We start from the raw sequence: 21,397 nt of genomic DNA, 5'->3' as shown, positions 1-21,397 counted from the left end.
CCACTCTAGCCCAAAGCCTCTGTGCTTTTTCTTCTCCCTTCACCAACTTTTCCTCTGAGCCACCAGCCCCCGACCCCGAGGATGTACCTGCTCCTTTTCTTTCAGGGCTGCTTCCCTGAGGCCAGCCAGCTCAGCCTGGTGACCCTGGGGACAGCCTTAGCCTGGCCGAGATGGCACCGTCTCTGCCCTGATACACGGCAGAGGAACCCTGGCTGGTTCCTCCTTCTGTGCACCTCACTCTGCTGCATGTCCAGCCACTTCCTCCAGGGTCTGGCTCACTGCTCACCTGCTCTGAGATGTCGTCCCTCGTGAATTACATTTTCGATTACTTGTCCCGCCAGACTCCTTCATACCTCCCTGCCTCTACATTTGCAGCTTTCTGTTTTCTGTCCCACTGTTTGGTCAAGAGCTTTGGTCTTTTGAAGTTCAGCTCAAAAGACTTCCCTTTGTGAAGTCTTCCTGATCACAATTCCTGCATACCTAGGGGGAGAGTCCCTTGGACAGCAAGGAGATCAAACCAGTGAATTCTAAAGGAAATCGACCCTGAATGTTCATCGGAAGGACTGATGCTGAAGGTGAAGCTCCAATACTTTGGCCACCTGATGCGAACAGCCGACTCATTAGAAAAGACCTTGATGCCGGGGAAGACTGAGGGCAGGAGGAGAAGGGGGCGACAGAGGATGAGATGGTTGGATGGCATCACTGACTTGATGGACATGAGTTTGAGCAAGCTCTGGGAGATGGTGAAGGACAGGGAAGCCTGGCGTGCTGCAGTCCATGGGGTTGCAAAGAGTCAGACACGACTGAGTGATTGGACAACAGGGAACTAGATCCCACCCGCCACAACTAAGAGTTTGCATACTGCAACGGAAGGTCCCGAATAGCACGACTAAAAATCCCAAATGCTGCCCTGAAGGCTGAAGATCCCACATGCTGCAGCTAAGATGTGACACAGCCAGACAAATAAATACATATTTTTTAGGTTATGTGCCAACAGTCTCACGGATGCTTAAACTTAATGGTAACGACTAGTAAATACAAGGACTGAGGAGTAGAAATGGGAGTGGGGAATATTTATCTATTTAGAAACAAAAAACAACTAATTTTTTTTTATTGTAGGACGTAGAACCTTGCTTCGTGGACTCCGTTTCTTGTTCCATTTCTTGCATTTACTGGAAGAAATTTAAAAAACATTAAACATGTTCAGACTTGAACTTAGATTCATCTTCCTCATTTAGTCTGAACTGGTGACGTTTGTAACCAGTCGTGATGCATTTTAAAGTCAAATGTAAAATAATTTTAAAACTTTGTGTGATTCCTCTCCCTGATTCACACAGACAGTTGGGTAAAATAATTTCTGAACTATATGGCAATATGATACCCTAATCTAGTTTTCATTAAGCTTTCTTTTCAAAATTATAAAAAATTAATAATATTTTCAACTGATGTGTTTCACAGTCACTGTATAAAGTGTGAACAATAAAATAAAGTTTTAATAGAAAATCCAAGGCACCTGTAATCCCACTCAATGGAGACTATTTATTTAAATATGATGTAATGAAGTTGCTCAGTCATGTCCGACTCTTTGCGATCCCATGGACTGTAGCCTACCAGGCTCCTCTGTCCATGGAATTTTCCAGGCAAGAGTACTGAAGTGGGTTGCCATTTCCTTCTCCAGGGGCTCTTCCTGACCCAGGGGTCGAACCCAGGTCTCCCGCATTGCAGGCAGACACTTAACCATCTGAGCCACAAGGGAAGCCAAATATGATGTAAATTTGGGTGTAAATCAAGACTTTTTCGTTGTTACTGTTGGTTCAGCCACATGAGGGACAGATACAGACATACTCTTGTAATAAACACATAGATTTGTGGAGTAAAATAGAATCAATAAAGGGCTTCCCTCGTGTCTCAGCAGTAAAGAATCTGCCTGCAATGCAGGAGACGTGGGTCTGTGGGTTTGATCCCGGGGTAGGGAAGATCCCCTGGAGAAGGAAATGGCAACCCACTCCAGTATTCTTGCCTGGAAAATCCCATGGACGGGGTCTCAAGAGTCAGACACGACTTGGTGACTAAAGCACCACCACCATAATCAATAGAATAAATTACTGATAATTGTGTTTCTAAAAGCAGATAATTGAGTTAGGAAGGAAGAGATGGAAATCCTCTGGTAGCTCGAGCTGTGAGGCTAGCCTGATAAACCCGGCAGCTAGAGAATGGGGTCGGGGTCATGCGTGCATGCTGACTCCCTCCAGTCGTGTCCGACTCTGTGTGACCCATGGACTATAGCCTGCCGGGCTCCTCTGTTCATGGAATTCTCCAGGCAAGAATACTGGAGTGGGTTTCCATGCCTTCCTCCATGTCCCGGATCTTCCCAACCCAGGGATCGAACATGCGTCTCTTATGCCTCCTACACTTACCACTAGCGCCACCTGGGAATCCCATAGAGAAATGTGGGTTGGAGTATAAACCTTACACAGAAACAAGAGACATGACATGACTTTGGGTCCACTAGGTGAATATCTGGAATTAAGAGGTTGAATTAAGAACAGGCTCTTGAAAACTTGCTTAGTCTAAAGCAAAAAAAAAAGTGAAAACTGAAAAAAACTGGGGTGAGTCCACATTTTCTGGGCTTTTTTAAGAAAAGAATTTCAAAGTATTAATAGAAAATTTGGTGCAAAAGTTTATATTACCTTAGAATGAAAATATAAATCACAAGAGATAAAAATTTAAACTGTAGCTAAATGCCACAAAACCTCACAATATCCAGGAATGTAATATAATCTTTAATTATTTTCATCATAATTTTATTTCCTTTATGGAAGTGAAAATTGGTTTGTTTCTTGGCTATATACGCTTTTATTGTTTAATTGCTCAGTTGTGTTCCACTCTTTGTGACCTTATGGACTGGAGACCCGCAGGTTCCTCGGAGGAGGAGCCGGGGCCGGAGGGCGGGGCCGGAGCCGGAGGGCGGGGCCGGAGCCGGAGGGCGGAGCCGGAGCCGGAGGCGGGGCAGGCGGCGGGCGGCCGCGGGCCTGGGCTTGGGCAAGGACATGGGCGCCCCCGTACGCCGCTGCCAGCCCGGCGTGGGCGGCTGCGCAACAAAGAAGCCACCCGGCGACGAGCTCCGGCACCCCCGGCCCGACCATGGGCAGATCTCAGGTAACCCCCGCGCCGCCAGGCCTGCTTCCGCCGTGGCGGCCTCGTCTCGCGCCACGAGCCCTGTAGTTTCTTCTCTTTCCGCGTTACTTCTCCTGCGTCTCCGGCCCTGCTGCGGGGGTGGTGGTGTGTGTGTGTGAGGCGGCGGTGGGGGACGAGGCGCGCAAAGCCGTTTTACCTCGCGGCCGCCTCGCTGCGAGGCCCGGCGGCGCGCGGGGTCGGAGTGCGCGGCCCGGGGCCCCGGGGGCGGAACGGGGTCCCTCGCCGAGGCCCGGGCCGGGCGCCGCCGCGACACCCCGCCCCGGGCGCCGCGCCGCCGGGAAGCCGTGTGGGCGCCGGGGGCCGTTCGGGCAGCTTTATCGTATTTATTTATTCATTTTTGCCACAGAAATCGGCGCTCCGGCCGGTGGGGTCTGAGGAGGAATCACTGCCCCCCGCGTTTCGGGGAGCGCCCACCACGAGCTCCACCTGAGGAAAGAATGAGGAACTCTGTGCTACCTCAGGCCGCACCGCGTTTTCCCCTTAGAGCTCACAAGGTGAAGGCAGGAGGGGAAAAAAAAAAGGTCAGCTTTGTGGCAGCCGAGCGTGTGTTTCGTAGTTGTGCCCAGGCATTCGGCGATATTCGAGGCGGGCTTCGAGTTTTGAGCGGTTAGTCGCCAAAAAGAGTGCCCACGTTTTACAACGATGGGGAGGAAAACGACCCCAAAATAGATCGATTCATTCCCAGGAATAAGCCTGGGAAATGCACTGTTTGGCTTGCAGGCTGCTTGAAAGGAGTCACCTTCAACGGATAGGCTGCGTTCAAGGAACACATTCCGGTTAAACTGAACTTATTTGGATCGTGGGTTGCTGCTGCTGCTGCTGCTAAGTCGCTTCAGTCGTGTCCGACTCTGTGTGACCCCATAGACGGAAGCCCACCAGGCTCCCCCGTCCCTGGGATTCTCCAGGCAAGAACACTGGAGTGGGTTGCCATTTAGTCAGCGACCCCAGGGAGGGAGCAGACCAGTGAAAATGGATCTTTTTGGCTCAGATTTATTTGGATTTTTAACTTCCTGTCCCCCCTCAAGCCCTGCAGCGTTATTAGGAAGAGTCCTGCACTCTTGCTGTTTCTTGCTTGGAGGCTAAGCCTAAAGACTGACTTGATCTCCTTTGCAAGGTTTGGAATTTGAATTGTGGAGGTAAACTGGCTGTAATAGTCTCCAGACAGCTGCCTCTGAGTTGACATCTAATCCGCCATCTGATTGGCTCCCCTCTCACCATTGGGCATTTAGCACTGCTGATGTAAATAGAAGGGCTGAGCAGTGCAGTCACAAACATTCTTGCCACAAATACTAACTGAGCTCTATTACTGCAGATGTAAGTGGAATATTGTTTAAAGCTTAAATTATTATGAATCGCAGTGACTAATAAGAGGATTAAATACCTAAAAACATCACACTGGTGTCCAGTATTGGGCACTTAGAAAATTCAGCTGTTTGACAGCCTCAGCCTGGCCGTCGCACATCTCATTCACTCTGATTGTAGGGTGAGGATATGGCAATTGAAAAAGAACTAAACCAAGAATTTTACCAATTTCTGGATTTGGAAAGCTTTTATAAAATTACCCTTGATGGATTAAACCATGAAAAAATTTGGAATTATGTCATCACGTGTAGTTTAATGTAAAATGAAAACTTGTAACATTAAAAATGTCACGATTCTGATAGCCAGCGGTATAGTTTAGTAATATTTCATGAACTTTATAACACGATTAAAACTATGTTTCTGGTAAGTTGTGCCTTAACAATTCTGATTGTTTTTAGGTGTTAGTGGATGAGGAGTTTCAGTTAGAATGGACGTGATGTTTTAGAAAGCATGAAGTGGGGAAACGGCATAATAATTTTTGCAGACAACGTTAAAAGGGAAGAAATGGACCTTCTTGTGAAATTTTAAAAATTATTTTATATTTGCTTCTGGTTTGGAAGCAAATGCCTCAGGAATCTTTTTCCCCCCTTGGTTATTTTTCTAGATTAGGTTATGTGAGCCTTATTTGAACTGCTTACATAATGTTTTAGGGAAACTATATTACATACAAATTGTGCTGTGTTTCTTCCAAATAGTTTTTCTTTTGTGGACATTAGAATTTTTTAAACTTTTTTAACGTTAAAATATGTTAAAAAGGAATAATGGTGGCTGTAATATCTGTTTTTACTTAGCTCATTTACTTTAGGAAGGTGTATTTTAATAATAACCGTATTTTAGATGAGAGACTTGTCCGAATGTATGCAGTCCTGAATTTGACAGATAATCGTGTGAATCCCAGGCTGAGGACGTTGGGAGTCCACTCCTTTCTAATGTTCAGTTGGTAGAGTTTTACTGTTAATGATGATGCATTTTCCTATTCTTCATAGAAAACTTATTCTGATTTTTTTGATTTGGATAGGTAAAATCATAGGAAAACTCTTTGTAAATAAACCCATGTAATTAATTTTGAAAAGATTTGCTTTGGCAACTTCCTTTTAAAGGGACAGTTTATCATCTGAAGGCCTGAGAACCAGGGGAGCCGACGGTGTGAATCCCAGTCTGAGCCTGAAGGTCTGAGAACCAGAAGCCCTGCCTTCCAGGGGCAGGAAAAGATGGATGTCCCAGCTCAAGAAGAGAATGAATTTGCCCTTCCTCATCGTTTTGTTCATCTGCACTCTCAACGCATGGGATGATGCCCTAGCACCTTGGCGGTAAAGAGCAATTTGCTCTCTTTGCTGAGTCCACTGATTCAATTGCTAATCTCCTCCAGAAACACCCTCACAGACACACCCAGATATTACATTTTACCAGCTATCTTGGCATCTCTTAGCCCAGTCAAGCTGACACTTAACATTAATGTTACAGTTTAAATTATCTGTTTTACAAATATATTACTTTCTCCCTTCCTTATGTGTAGAAAGTGACTCAGAGTTGGAGTGCTTTGTTCACTGTGCCCTGATTGTGGGTGATGGAGACTGGATCAGAACTCAGGCCTGAACTTTCATTGCACTGAAATTGTTTTGCTGTGGGGTCATGCTTGACACATTCCACAGGTTTTAGGAGGTGGGATGAGACCTGAGGTTTGGGGAATAACTTGTAAAATTTTTCTGGGATATAATGGACTTCTGACAGAAAAATATTTCTTTAAAAATAGACTAAAGAGCTGCCTTTGAAGCCAAAAAAAAAAAAATAAAGGGACAGTTTAGAATTCACATCTCTGTAAACCAGAAACGAGGATGATAGAGGCAGATGTAGGTCGCTGTTACTTTACGATATTTTTTCATAGTGGTAGCAATCATTTTAAGTATTTTGTTTTCTTGGAATGAGAGTGAATCCTTTATGTTCTCAGTATGACCCTTAGGAATAGCTTTTTTGTTTTTAAGGGGGGAAGAAAAATGCTGGGCCTATGACCTAGATGCACTGATTTCTTGTAGGTACTATTCCGTATAACATGTGGAATGTGTCTTTTTTTGGTATTTTTTTCTTTTTGGAAGGCTGCTATTCTTTAGTATTTGTTATGATAGTTATAGTAAGGACCAGTTGTTTGTCCAAAACGTTAGCTTATTGTATAACTCTTGGTCATGAAATAATATTAAATTTTCTCATGGCTTTTAACACGTTTAGTTTCAGTTTTGATTTTCGGAATGGTTTACATTGGGTGGCAAATGTTTCTGTAATTGAGAATAAAACGTGTGTATATTGTAATGGGAGGGTCTTTTCAAAAAGTGAAGTAAGGCATTTTACAATATACTTAGGGGGTTTTTGTGAGATAAAGTATTCAGATAAAGCAATCTCAATAGGAATACTGAGGTCTGCTCACATAACTAAGATTTTGTGATGTCCATATGTGTGCTGAATTTCATTAATGCTATTTTAACATTAATTTTATAGAATACAATACAACATAATTTTTAAAAAGCCTGATTTACTGTTAAAAGAAAACTGATTAACTGATTTCAAAGCAGTAAGGTTTATAAGTAACCAAACTTACAGGCTGGGTTCTGATTACCTTAAAATTTGTATGAGATCCATTATAACACTCTCCCACTTTCCCACTCAGTGCAGTGTTAGCCTATGTGATATGTTAAATCTTGTAAAGAAATATTTGTGGACTAAATTGATACATTTGCTGAGCTATGACTGGCCAGCTGCCCCATTCATCGTTAAGAGGAGGAGGAATTGGCAACTGTGCTTCATTTAAAAAACAAAGAAAATGCAGTGAAAATTGTCAACTGTGTTCTGTTTTTCTGGGTTATCTGAAATGAAATTATGCATGGCTTAAAATTGTTTTCCTTGGGGATCCTGATTTCTGTGTACTTACTTTTGGCTTTTTTTTTTTTGTAAGGCAACTACTCTGTAAGACAGCTGTCACTTAAATTTATGTTTATATTAACACAAAATCAATCCGTATATTCCAGGGAACAACATATTCTTACCTTGCATGTGTAATAAGAAACCCTAATCCCTCGTTTTTCTTTGGTTTTGTTTTTTTATCTATATTTAGGAATGAATTTTTGGCACAGCTTTTTATACTTGTTCCATTTTTCCCATGTCATGTTGTATCAGAATAATCTGAATTGTGTTGTGGATATGGAAATATTCCAAGTCACACCTAGATATTTGTACTACTGAACTACCCTCTACGTACCATTTTCTTTCATTAAAACTGTAAGAATAACATCTTCACTCTAGCATAAAAATATATTAATTCTGGCTTGAGAACCGATTTAAAAAATGTAAGAGTGTAGAGGAAGTCTCTTAATATACAACCCATTTGGTAGTTTTATTAGACACAGACACATTTTAAAGAAAACAGATGTAACAGAGGGTGGTTGAATTTTCAGTTCTATATGAATGGACTTTATTACTTTATAATTTGGAGCTGGGTGTATCTGAAAAAAATGAATTCTGATGTAATAGGAACTTCCTTATTTCCCTAAGATAAATACCAGTGTGACAGGCAGACCAAAAAGATGATCATTTCATTTATTTAACCCTGTTCTCTCCTAGCAAGAAAGTAGTTTCATTAAAAAAAAATTTTTTTGGGGGGGGATAGTTTCTATAAAATTTTGCAGCTTATTTTGAAGACTGACTTGGAGATGTAAATTTTGGGTGTGTTGACATAGGAAACTATTAGCTTTTTGCCTCGTGTCCCGAGTGGAGAGGTTTTTCTTCCTTCTCTGCAGGGGCTTGCCACTGCTCACTTAATGGATCTGTGTGCTTTGATCCATATTTGAGGAAAGGGAACTACTTAGTATTTCACTTGTGTCACTTTCATTTTGGGCTGTGTGTCGATATATAAATTTGAGTCTTAAATATTTGTGTTTGAAAGAACTGTTGTGTGTTTCTTAAAACAACAGATTCATGGAGGCTCAGAATGAGTATTAATAAAACTCAAGTTCCATTAATTTTGGGGGTAATATATAGATTTTCAAAATGGATATTACAAAAACTTAGGACATTTTACAGGGATATGTCCCTCGTTTTACTTGAGGGCCATATCCCTGTCCTTGGTGTTTTGGGAACTGGGTGGTTTTTGATCGCGTGCCTTTTCAGAGGGGTCTTTCTTTACCAGGAGGTCACTGTGGGTGTGTAGAGGAGAGCTGCCTTCTTGCTCTGTGTGCATGCTTGAGGCTGAGGAGTCCCAGGTCCTGGTTTCCTGGGGTGTGGAGTGGGGGAGCAACCATGCAAAACTGCTCATCCCCCAGGGGCGTATTTATGTAGGTGTAGATCTGTTACACAGTATTGCTTTTTCCAGTTTGGAGGCTGTTTATAGAAGACTTGAGTGGCCTTTTTCGGTTTAATTGAGTGGTTGAGTGAATTAATTTTGACCTAAAATGTTTCGTATATGTTGGTAACTTTTTCTCTTAGAAATTAGCCCAAAATGACTTAGGTACAATTACCTAAATATTATTAACCCTCCACTTATTTTGCCATGTGCCACTGGAATGAATGAAATTGTTGATATAGGTATACTGTAGTTTTAAGGATTCATGTTAATTGAGTGACGCGAAGTGAAAGTTGCTCAGTCATATCCAACTCTTTGAGACCCCATGGACTATAAATTCCATGGAATTCTCCTGGCCAGAATACTGGAGTGGGTAGCTGTTCCCTTCTCCAGGGGATCTTCCCAACCCAGGGATCGAACCCTGGTCTCCCACATTGTAGGTGGATTCTTTACCAATTGAGCCACCAGGGAAACTCACTAATTGAGTGAGTGGGTTTATCAAAGTAAAGTATGTGTTTTCACAGTAAGTTTTCAACAAATATGTTCTATTTTCAAAGTCTTTAACTCCGAGTAATTCTAAGAAAACGGTTTCCTTACATTTACTTAGTTGAATAGGATCCAGTAACCAGTTTTTTAAATGTACTTCTGAATATATCAACGCCAAGGTCAAAACGTCTGTATAGTCAAGGCTGTGGCCTTCCCAGTGGTCACGTCCTGTTGTGAGCACTGGATGGTAAGGAAGGTGGAGCGCCAAAGAATCGATGCCTTCAAACTGTGGTGTTGGAGAGGACTCCTGAGAGTCCCTTGGACAGCAAGGAGGTCAAATTAGTCAGTTTTAAATCAACCCTGAATACTCATGGAAAGGCCTGATGCTGAAGCTGAAACTCCAGTGTTTTGGTCATCTGATGTGAACGGCTGGTTCATTGGAAGAGTCCCTGATGCTGGGAAAGATTGAGGGCAGAATGAGAAGGGGGCATGAGAGGATGAGATGGCTGGATGGCATCACCGATGCAATGGACATGAACCTGGGGAAACTTCGGGAGATGTTGAGAGAGAGGGAGGCCTGTCGTGCTGCAGTCCATGGGGTTGCAAAGAGTAGGACATGACTGGGCGACTGAACAACAACAGCAAGGATATTAGAAGGCTGTGGAGTCCAGTAGGTGAACTCATGATGCAATTGATCTGTTTCTCGATTGATATTTATTGCTAGAAAAGAGACTAAAGCCGTAAAATCTTAAGCATACCTCATCTATCCATCGGTTCAGTTCAGTTCAGTCGCTCAATCGTGTCTGACTCTTCGCAACCCCATGAATCATAGCACGCCAGGCCTCCCTGTCCATCTATCCATAGATTCTCTTATTTTTGGTAGGATGGCAGCCAAATCTGGAGTAGATCTATCACAGCAAGGCAGTCGTTTTGAACTGAAGTATGAAGTAGGTTTGGCCTGTGTTACCTCCATTCCGTTAAGATGCGCTTCCCTGTCTTCTTGGGCCTTGATAAAAGATGAAATTTGAGAATCAGAGTAGAAGTTACTCCTTATTAAGTGACTCTAGAAGGGAAGCTGTATTTGATGAAATCCAGGAGAAAATTCTAGATCACTTTTTTTCTAAATATGGGATGCTAACAAAGTTATATTTGTGTGTATTTTTTGGTTGTGGTAGAATGTACATTACATAAAATTTACCACTTTAGGGTACAGTTCAGTGGCATTAAGTACATTCACATTGCTATGCAGCCATCGCTCCATCTATTTTCAGGATATTTTCATCCTCCCGAATCAAAATGAATAAATATTTTTCTTCCCTTTCTTGTCAAAGTTTAAAATTGTTAGCTATTAACATGTAAATAAAATAAGCTTATTTTTATAACCGTTAATCTTGCTACTTCATAGTTTATGAGTAAATCCTCCCTCCAAGGAACAGTGGTGTTTTTGGTTTGTTTTTAGTCCATTGCTTCTGATTCTAACTTTAGGGTAATCGTCCCAGTTTTTGTCAGTTTGGAAATGTGCATTGTGTAGGTTAGTTGTTTCATTGTCAGTTATGGTGTTAAAAGCTGAAGAGCAACTTTTCGAAGCCTTTCTGTTTAAAGGTTTGAGGTACTTTGTTGGGAGAAATCTGGGACTTTGTTAGATAATAGGATATGGAAATTAACTGTTAGCATGATCATTTCCCCCTTATTTCTTTTCATCTTTTGCATTTTTAGCCTCTTTTTAAAATTACTGTTTTTTTCTTTCTGTTATTAGTGGAGATCACTTATAATGATAATTTTTGTAAAAAATATATTTTGTGTTTTAAGGGATCTCACCCCCTAACCCAGAGCAAGCAACCAAACCACGTGCCTGTTTTCACGGTGTTCTGTGCCCCAGGTTTGTGCATCTGTCCTCATGTTTTTATCATCCTCTGCAAAACTGCAGAAAGTCTTTGTGGGTGGAAAAATTCCTAAATTAAGACGATTGGCCTTTTGATGAAATGTTCGAGGCAGCTGCAAAGGGATATTTCTTGGTCCCTGGTTAGTCTTTCTCATGAACAGGCTCTGTGTGTGTAAAATACTGGCATTGTGTTTCAGTTACTATTGCTGCTGGTATGTGGTCACATCTTCATATGATCAGTGATGTACTTTAACCCCAGATTCTACAGAGGGCACAGAGAAAATGAACTGTGGTTTAAGAGCTCATACCAGGCAGCAACAATTATTTCTCAAGGTGTAGACATTTAGCATTTGTGTATGCTGTGAGGTGTACGTCAGGTAAATACCTACTCTATACTATAACTGGGAAATATTTATTTCACCCACTTTCTTAATCGGCTGTTTGCCAGCCGCAGGGGGTAGCCAGGCCATGAGGCTCACTCCTGCTCCTGTGTGCAGCTCAGGCCAGAGACATCCTGCCAGAGCCTGCTCCCACTGTACCTGGCCTTGGTAGTTTGGCATCTCGTTGACTTAGAACCAGCTCATTTAAACTGTGTGCAAAGAGCAACCATGTGGGTCAGCAGCCTGTCAGCCTGCCTTTCTTGGGCGGGGGAGTGGATTTTGACAAAACAAATAATTGTACATTGTTGTGATAGAGTCGATGTGGGCTAGTGACTCTTCCATTTCTATCAATCAATTGTTGGCTTGGTGCCAGAGCAAAATAGCAATCCATTACAGAGAATAATAACTAGAAGAAGGAGAAGAGGACCACTCTGAAATTTACATAGAGAAGTTCTTCTTTTTCTCAGTTTTCTACATTGTATGGGCTCTTGGGGAAAAAAGTTAAAATAGTCTGCTAAGATTTAGGAAGATAACCTAGATTGCTAGAGTATTTTTGGTAACTGTTTAGGTAATGTATGCTGGCTGAGGAGTAAATTCAGCTACTGCTTCTGGGTCCTGAAATAAACCTTTCAGAAAGCAAAGCATTGATGGTTAGTGGAGGATGTTCCAGAATTCTTAGTATCTCCTGTTTCTTTTTGTGATGAGCATCTCAGAAGTGAAACCACTCATGATACTTCAGAGTCTAATTTTTGGAAATTGTTGGTAATTCTGAAATTTGTCTAGAATTTGGCATATAATTTCTGAAATTTTAAGAGCTGATTTTAAGATTCAGGGACCATTTGTTTATGCATGCAAGTAACTTACTGATCGTATTTTTTTTAAATAATAAATTTGCTTCACCCAATGAATTATAACTGATGTTGGAAATAGAAAGGGAAAACATGGCCGCTGCTGAGAAAGTATCTTTCTTACGGTCCAATTTCTGAGGGAACTGATATATTTGAATATTAGTTTGTTTCGAGTGATGATGAGGGTTTATGAGAATATAAATGTATCACAAGCCGTCCCGATGTAAGGGAAGGGTCATGGGCTTGGAGTTGGTCAGACCTTGGATTCTTCTGGAGGCTTCAGTGCCAGTTTTCTCAGAGATCTGACAGGACTCAGTTTTCCTTCTCGCACTGTGGCCTGCTGGGCGGGTGACCACTGAGAGCGTAGCCATCAGTCCTATAGCATCTGTAAGTGGCACCGCGTGTCTCCCCGCGGCTGTGGTGAAAGGGGGCCCGGCATCTTGTTCTCTGCCTGGCCCTGCTGCACTTCAGGGTGCGGTGAGGACAAGCCTCTGCCTCCATCAGTTAATGACCCCTAGTCCCTACCAGCTGTAAAACCCTGTGACGCTTTGAAATGTTTTAAAAAGAATGTACTGCCGAATCACTGTACAAAGGTAGATGCATATCTACCATGTAATATACTGATGCACATTTTAGAACCATTCATAATTTCCAATTTTAAAAACACCACTCTGTGCAGAAGATCATGCTTACGAATTCATTTTACTAATACACATTTAAACAGACAAAGCTCTACTTTTTTATTAGCAATGATTCTATTTGTACTACATAGTTTCAAATGTATAGTGTTTGACAGTTTTAATTTTTGTATTCAATAAAGAATAAAAAAGATGAACTAAGCACACAATATTCCATTTATACATCACTCACTTTAAAGTGATTTTTCTTCTGATATTGAGAAGTCTGAATTATTTACTGGCAGAAACACTCATCTAAGAAAGTCTGATACTTCCCACTTTTAACAAACAAAGAGTAATTAAAAGCCAGAATTCTTCTATTTAAATCTTTGATACTAAGATTGACTCAAATTCAAAGGTCATAATAAACTTATATAAATAAAAATAAAATAATTGACTAGGCAGAGAAGCTGCTACAATTTTTGGCTGAATGCATTTTGAGCATTTAGAATTTACATCTTTTGAGTTTTATGCACAGTTTGTTTGGTTGATTGATTTTGTACATTCTTCCAGATTTATGATTATGTATCTATTCATGTAATGCAAATGATGGACAGCTCATGAAAAGAACATTTAGACTTTGCCTAGGTGCCTTGAATAAAAATAAGTTCAGGAGAGAAGATTAAACCTTTGAGGCAGAAAATACATTTCTAAGCATAAAATGCAATTCCTTAACAAATTTTTGAGGTTTAAAAGTTAGTGTGAATAATTCACAAGTGAATTAGAAATTCATATTTCATTGACTCAATATTATACAGTTTGACAAATAGTCTTAACATATAATGCCAGATACGTTATATATTCCGTTAAGTTAAATAAAAATAAGAAGCAGAAATATTGAAATTATAATGATTTCTATTTTTTCTTCTATGCCAATTCTGTTTTCTTTTCTTCTTTTTAATTTTTATTGGAGGCTAATTATTTTACAATATTATATTGGTTGGTTTTGCCATACATTGACATGAATCCACCCCCGGTGTAGTAGCCAAATCAGTTTTTCACATTTTTCCAGAAAATAGCATCCATGTGAAATATATCATAGTTCATAGCAAAGAATTAAAGTTTGTTAAAAACATTTAAATAACAGTTTGAATTTCAAAAATTAAATGAAAATAAATGGACTACTTTACATATCTGAATGCAAGAACAAATCAAAATATGTGATATATTCTGCACAAAAAATTACATATTTCACAGCAAAACGTAGCTTTAAAGGTGATATAATTCATTTCTCATGGTAGAAAAAATAAATTTAAGAAGTTTTAATATGTATTGGATTTCTTGGGAGTTGCAATGTCATGATGAAAATAGTAAATATTATTGAAGCTATACAGATTACATTTCAACTATGGTTAATAACATTGATGGTAATTAATAAGCAATATTAGATAATATAGGCTTCTCTGTTGGTTCAGCGTTAAAGCATCCACCTGCCAATGCAGGAGATGTGGGTTCGATCCCTGGGTCAGGAAGATGCCCTAGAGAAGGGCATGGCGACCCACTCCAGGATTCCTGTCTGGAGAACCACATGGACAGAGGAGCCTGGCAGGCTGCAGTCCATGGGGTCGCAGAGTCGGACACGACTGAGCACACCAGCACACATTATTTAACACACGGCAATGAGGATGGGGCAGTCCTGCCATGATTAGGTGTGTTACACAATCTTCCCTTGTAGACAGCTGCTGCTGCTGTCCTTGAATTTTGTAATAGGGCCACAGAGCTAAGACTTGAGTGGGCCCACTAGCAACTGGCAACAACTTTTGGCCAAAACCAGTAAGCAAATACTCATACAACCATGATACCTCATATAACCATGAAGAATTAATTCTCCTGACAATATGTGTCTACAAATGTAAGTGCAGTTTTGGTGACACCATGATTTCGGCCTCGTGCACCAGAGGGAAAGAATCCATCTATGCCATGCCCAGATTTCTGTCTTGTAGAAAGCGCACACATATATGGATGCTGCTTTATGCCATTAAAAATCAAAAACCTCAAACACAGGAGTAACTTTTGGCTACATTTTTTCTTTCTGCATCCACTTTACCTTCTCCACACATCCATTACAATGCTCACATTACAACACAAGCACTGTGAATATTTATTTATCTGTCAAATAACATGCAAAGACAGTATTTTATTCACCTCAGTATTTTTAACAGCACGTTTCATCAGTTGGTGAAAAATTTTGTTTGGTTTATAAGAGGCGCAGTCACTTTTCTCAAGCCTTCTTCTACATCTGTAAAATAATTCTTATTTTCACAAAAAATAGAAATATTATAAAAATATATCAAAACACTTAACATTCTGAATGAGAGTATTTACTTCTTTCCAGAGTTGTCGCTACAATTTTTAGCTCAAGGAACTTTATTCAATGCTATAGGAAGGAAATCCAAAAAAGAGGGGATATATGTATACATATAGCTGATTCACTTTCCTGTACAGTAGAAACTAACACAATACTGTACAGCAACTACAATCCAGTAAGAATTAATTAAAGATAAAGAATAATAAGAAACAAACAAAAAAAGTTATCTCTATGATTTTTGTAATGTATCTTCTAGAACACATTTCTTTTTATTTCTTTCTGGTTTATTTTATTTTATTTTTATGTTTTTTAATTTATTTATTTTAATTGGAGGCTAATTACATTATTATATTGGTTTTGCCATACATTGACATGAATCTGCCCTGGGTGTACATATGTTCCCCATCTTGAACCCCCCTTCCACCTCCCTCCCCATCCCATCCCTTTGGTTTTCTTTAAATCAAAACAAAAAAGTATTAGGGCTATTCTAAATTATAATTTTTTTATTAAAAAATAAATAAAAATTTCTCACTAGATTTTAAGAGAGAAGCTTCCAGTGGGCACTGGATACAAGCGGCAGAAGCTGTCCCCAAAGGAGGTAGCTACTTGGTGCCTGCTACCTCCAGGCTGTCACTTTCACTCACTTTCCCAGGTTCAACAGTACACCTGTCTGGAATTATTCTGAGAGTGCTCTCTGTTTCTGGCTATCGCCCTATCTTAGAAGACTATACCTTTTTTTTTTTTTTAACTCAGAATTGCATGTTGTTTAGTGTACATTTATATGGCTTCTTTGTTTTCCTGTTTTACAATACTCCAAATATGGACTTATTACATAATTACTTGCTAAACAATATTTAAATTTTCTTAATTTTTGCTCTTAATTAAAATACTGCAGTAATTTTTCTTATCTATATTCTGTGGTATACATTTATGAGTTTCTCTTGGATATAAAATTTGCAGTGGGACTGTTCCATCATGGAGTGTATTCTAAGTATGTGTACATGCTAAGTCACTTCAGTTGTGTCTGACTGTTTGTGATGCTATGGACTATACCGCCAGGCTCCTTTATCCACGGGATTCTCCAGGAAAAAATACAGGAGTGGGTCGCCATGCTCTCTTCCAGGGGATCTTCTGAACCAAGGGAATGGACTTGTATCTCCTGTGTCTCTTGCATTGGTGGGGTTTACTTTACCACTAATGACACCTGGAGAGCCCCATTCTAAGTATAAAAATGTAAATAGGCATAATCTTTTTTTGGGAGAGGGTTGAAGGAGATTTTTGATAATAACAAGCAATGGAATATGTAATTGAAACATATTCTTATGTAGAAAATGATCACAATTGAATATGATTAAGTTAGAATCAAACTAAACATCTGAACTAGTGATATGGTTTACTAAGTAACAGAGCATAATTCCACTAACCTCATAGAGATGTTAAGCATGTAGCAGACATTCTATAAACATATTATGCAAAAAAGTATATGTTAAAATGTATAATGAATGTTACATTCTGGGAAAACGCTTACAAAAATAATTTATTTCAGGAGCATGAAAAATATATCCAGTCTGTCCTTCATTGTTTACCTGTGCATGCTTTTAATTTTATGTGAATTTTGTAATTTCCAAATATTCTTCAGTTGGGATGTATAAATTTTATAATCAGAAACTTTCTCTTTATCTGCAGCTGCAGGCTAAGTAGATAGCTATGGTATATAAAATCAAACTCATTTTAGCTAAAATCCATTAAGAATTCTATGATGCAAGGCTTAGTTCTAGGCTCTCTTTCTGATCTTCTGAGCATAATTTTGTCTCTGGAGCATATATTCTCATAATTTCTGTGGTTAATTCTAGTATTTGCCTTTATATCTTCTGCATGTTGCTCCAAATCATTAAAAGTAATTTGAAAGGTCAGCAAAGAAGAAAAGGAAAGATATCCCCATTTGAATGCAGAGTTCCAAAGAATAGGAACGAGAGATAAGAAAGCCTTCCTCAGCGATTGTAATTAGCCTCCAATTAAAATAAATAAACTACATTAAAAAATGCAAGGAAATAGAGGAAAACAACAGAATGAAGAAGACTAGAGATCTCTTCAAGAAAATTACAGATACCAAGGGAAAATTTCATGCAAAGATGGGCTCGATAAAGGACAGAAATGGTATGGATCTAACAGAAGCAGAAGAAATTAAAAAGAGGTGGCAAGAATAAACTGTATAAAAAAGAGCTTCATGACCCAGATAATCACGATGGTGTGATCATTCACCTAGAGCCAGACATCCTGGAATGTGAAGTCAAGTGGGCCTTAGAAAGCATCGCTACGAACAAAGCTAGTGGAGGTGATGGAATTCCAGTTGAGCTTTTCAAATCCTGAAAGATGGTGCTGTGAAAGTGCTGCACTCAACATGTCAGCAAATATGGAAAACTCAGCAGTGGCCACAGGACTGGTAAAGGTCAGTCTTCATTCCAATCCCAAAGAAAGGCAATGCCAAAGAATGCTCAAACTACCACACAGTTGCACTCATCTCACACACTAGCAAAGTAATGCTCAAAATTTTCCAAGCCAGGCTTCAGCAATATGTGAACCGTGAACTTCCAGATGCTCAAGCTGGTTTTAGAAAAGGCAGAGGAACCAGAGATTAAATTGCCAACATCCGCTGGATCATCAAAAAAGCAAGAGAGTTCCAGAAAAACACCTATTTCTGCTTTATTGACTATGCCAAAGCCTTTGACTGTGAGGGCCACAATAAACTGTGGAAAATTCTGAAAGAGATGGGGATACCAGACCACCTGAGCTGCCTCTTGAGAAACCTGTATGCAGGTCAGGAAGCAACAATTAGAAATGGACATGAAACAACAGACTGGTTCCAAATAGGAAAAGAAGTATGTCAAGGTTGCATATTGTCATCCTGCTTATTTAATTTATATGCAGAGTACATCACAAGAAACGCTGAGCTGGAAGGAGCACAAGCTGGAATCAAGATTGCCAGGAGAAGTATCAATAACCTCAGATATGCAGATGACACCACCATATGGCAGAAAGTGAAGAGAAACTCAAAAGCCTCTTGATGAAAGTGAAAGAGGAGAGTGAAAAGGTTGGCTCAAAGTTCAGCATTCAGAAAACTAAGATCATGGCATCTGGTCCTATCACTTCATGGGAAATAGATGGAGAAACAGTGGAAACAGTATCAGACTTTATTTTTTGGGGCGCCAAAATCACTGCGGATGCTGACTGCAGGCAGGAAATTAAGACGCTTACTCCTTGGAAGGAAAGTTATGACCAACCTAGATAGCATATTAAAAAGCAGAGACATTGCTTTGCCAACAAAGGTCCATCTAGTCAAGGCTATGGTATTTCCAGTGGTCATGTATGGATGTGAGAGCTGGACTGTGAAGAAAGCTGATCGCCAAAGAATTGATGCTTTTGAACTGTGGTGCTGGAGAAGACTCTTGCAAGTCCCTTGGACTGCAAGGAGATCCAACCAGTCCATCCTAAAGGAGATCAGTCCTGGGTGTTCATTGGAAGGGCTGATGCTGAGGCTGAAACTCCAATACTTCGGTCACCTCATTCGGAGAGTTGACTCGTTGGAAAAGACCCTGATGCTGGGAGGGATTAGGGACAGGAGGAGAAGGAGACGACAGAGGATGAGACGGCTGGATGATTTGGTTGAACTCCGGGAGTTGGTGATGGACAGCGAGGCCTGGTGTGCTGCGATTCATGGGGTCGCAAATAGTTGGACACAACTGAGTAACTGAACTGAACACATCACAGAAATACAGTCTATTGGTATGAATAGGGGACATGAAAAGACAATGAATTAGAACACAGTATAAACAGGAGGCTCAATTTTATCAGGGGGAAAAGAAGAAGCTTTGAAGTGAGACCAAATCTGGACTCCATTCCTATTTGCAAATGTTTCAATGTAGGCAAGTCTGCTTGCTTTCACACCTTTAAAGAAATATGAAGATGAGAGTGCTTACACTATAATACTGAATATATTGTAAATATTACCTTCAGAAATCAACAGGAAGACTTCCCTGTTGTGTGGACTCAGACATCAAAATATTAGGCACTTAAAATAGAGTGTCTTCTGTTTTTTTTTAATGAGCACACTATTTAGGAATGAATATATTGCTTATGTTCAGTCTCTAAGTCATATCTGATTTGCGACCCCATGAATGGCAGCACACTAGGCGCCCCTACCCTTCACTATCTCTGGTGTTTGCTCAGATTCATGTCCATTGAGAAGGTGATGGTTTCTCACCATCTCATTCTCTCTCGCCCTCTTCTCCTCTTGCCTTCAGTCTTTCCCAGCATCAGGGTCTTTTTCAATGAGTCATCTCTTTGCATCAGGTGGCCAGAGTACTGGAGCTTCAGCTTCAGCATCAGTCCTTGAAATGAATATTCAGGCTTAATTTCCTTTAGGATTGACTGGTTTGATCTCCGTGCAGTCCAAGGGACTCTCAAGGGTCTTCTCCAGCACTTCTGTTCAAAAGCATCAGTCCTTTGGTGCTCAGGCTTCTTTATGGTCCAACTCGCATATCCATTCATGACTCCTGGAAAAACCATAGCTTTGACTATATATACAGATCTTTCTCAGCAAGGCAAACTGCTGCCTTTGCTTTTTACTATACTAGTTCCAAATAAATAGAGCCATGAAGATAGGTAGTTGGGGTTGGTTATCTGACCTGAAGAAATTTGAAGGCAGGGGTGAAATCAACATGAAAGTGGGACTCTTGAGGAACATAGCATACAGTGTAAAGAGTGTGTTTCATAATTTTCTACCTGAAAGTGAAGGAAATAAATCTGCTACGGATATCCATGTAGTAAGAGACAAGTGACTAGTGCAATAACATATTATGGCATAGGGACTTGCCTGGCAGTCCAGTGGTTAAGACTCCGTGCTTCCACAACTGGGCATGGGTTTGATCCTTGGTCAGGGAACTAAGATATACGATATGCCACAAAGTGTGGTCAATAAAAAATGAAACATAATAAAAAATAGAAACTATTTAAATATTAAAATGATATTATGGCATAGAGAATACTTTGTTTTGAGTTAGTTCTTTTGACTGCATTTAAGAGATTATGGAAATAAATAGACAATGAAATGAATTTAAATTTCCATTTCAAGTTATCATCAAACAATGGGAGAGCTTCTATGATTTCCCTGAAAATCTCTTAGCTCTTATTTGTCACAATGTAAAATTTCAGAAAACTGGACACAGATTATGAGCCTGCAGTTTACTGAATTACAATTCACAGCATTTCCAGTCCTATAATTAGATATTTAAGGTTTAGAGAACAATGGGACAATATGGGGAATTCTGATGAATCTATGTGCCTTGAACCCTATTTCCCTTGAACCTCTTTTCCTGGGGAAGGAATATCCCCTTCCTATTCTAAAGTTAGCTGTCCTGTGTTTAATCCCTTTCAAGATTTCTCTTGAGCTGTTTCCTTATAAGCATCTTTCCTCAAAACCTACCTCTAGCATGTCTCATTACTATAATACCTATGTGTGTGAGTGCATGCTAAGTCGCTTCAGTCATGTCTGACTCTGCAATCACATCAACTGTATTCCACTGGGCTCCTCTGTCCATGGGATACTCCGGGCAAGAATACTGGAGTGTGTTGTCATGCTCTTCTTCAGGGGATCTTCCTCACTCTGGGTTCAAACCCACGTCTCTTATGTCTCCTGCATTGGCAGGTGGGGTCTTTATCACTAGTGCTACCTGGGAAGCCCCACAGCATCTACAGTTAGATTTAAATCCAAGTGGATCTCATTTGGGAAGGGGGTGCAAGTGCAAAGTTTGCATTGGGGTACACACCAAAATCTGGTATCATTTGAACAAGCTATACTGTCAAGATTGCAGGAATACATGCAAAAATATCTAAGGGTGGTAGACCAGGGAAGGAGGAGCATACAACTCGA

At 40.2% G+C, this 21,397-nt stretch overlaps 1 protein-coding gene across 32 annotated transcripts in view; it reads left to right on the top strand.

Moving 5' to 3' along the window:
- Positions 1-2,884: 2,884 nt before the first annotated feature.
- LOC148775060 (uncharacterized) overlaps positions 2,885-21,397 on the top strand; it is a 237,036-nt gene continuing 218,523 nt past the window's right edge. For 6 of the 32 annotated variants that reach the window (XM_088844975.1, XM_088844972.1, XM_088844973.1 and 3 more), the window contains exons 1-2: positions 2,885-3,159; positions 3,545-5,870. In XM_088844975.1, coding sequence (XP_088701101.1) covers positions 2,900-3,159; positions 3,545-3,809 — 525 coding nt within the window. In that variant the 5' untranslated portion in view covers positions 2,885-2,899 and the 3' untranslated portion in view covers positions 3,810-5,870. Of the gene's footprint in view, positions 3,160-3,544; positions 19,476-21,397 lie in introns of those variants that run through there. The other 26 variants (XR_016039442.1, XR_016039443.1, XR_016039439.1 and 23 more) reach the window with 15 other exon arrangements.

Source organism: Moschus berezovskii, chromosome 17 (assembly GCF_049115385.1).
Source record: "Moschus berezovskii isolate FMDL1 chromosome 17, NW_MosBer_1.0, whole genome shotgun sequence".
Taxonomy (NCBI): Eukaryota; Metazoa; Chordata; class Mammalia; order Artiodactyla; family Moschidae; genus Moschus; species Moschus berezovskii.
The sequence above is the reverse complement of the archived record's forward strand: the minus strand, read 5'-3'. Positions and strand labels throughout refer to the sequence as shown.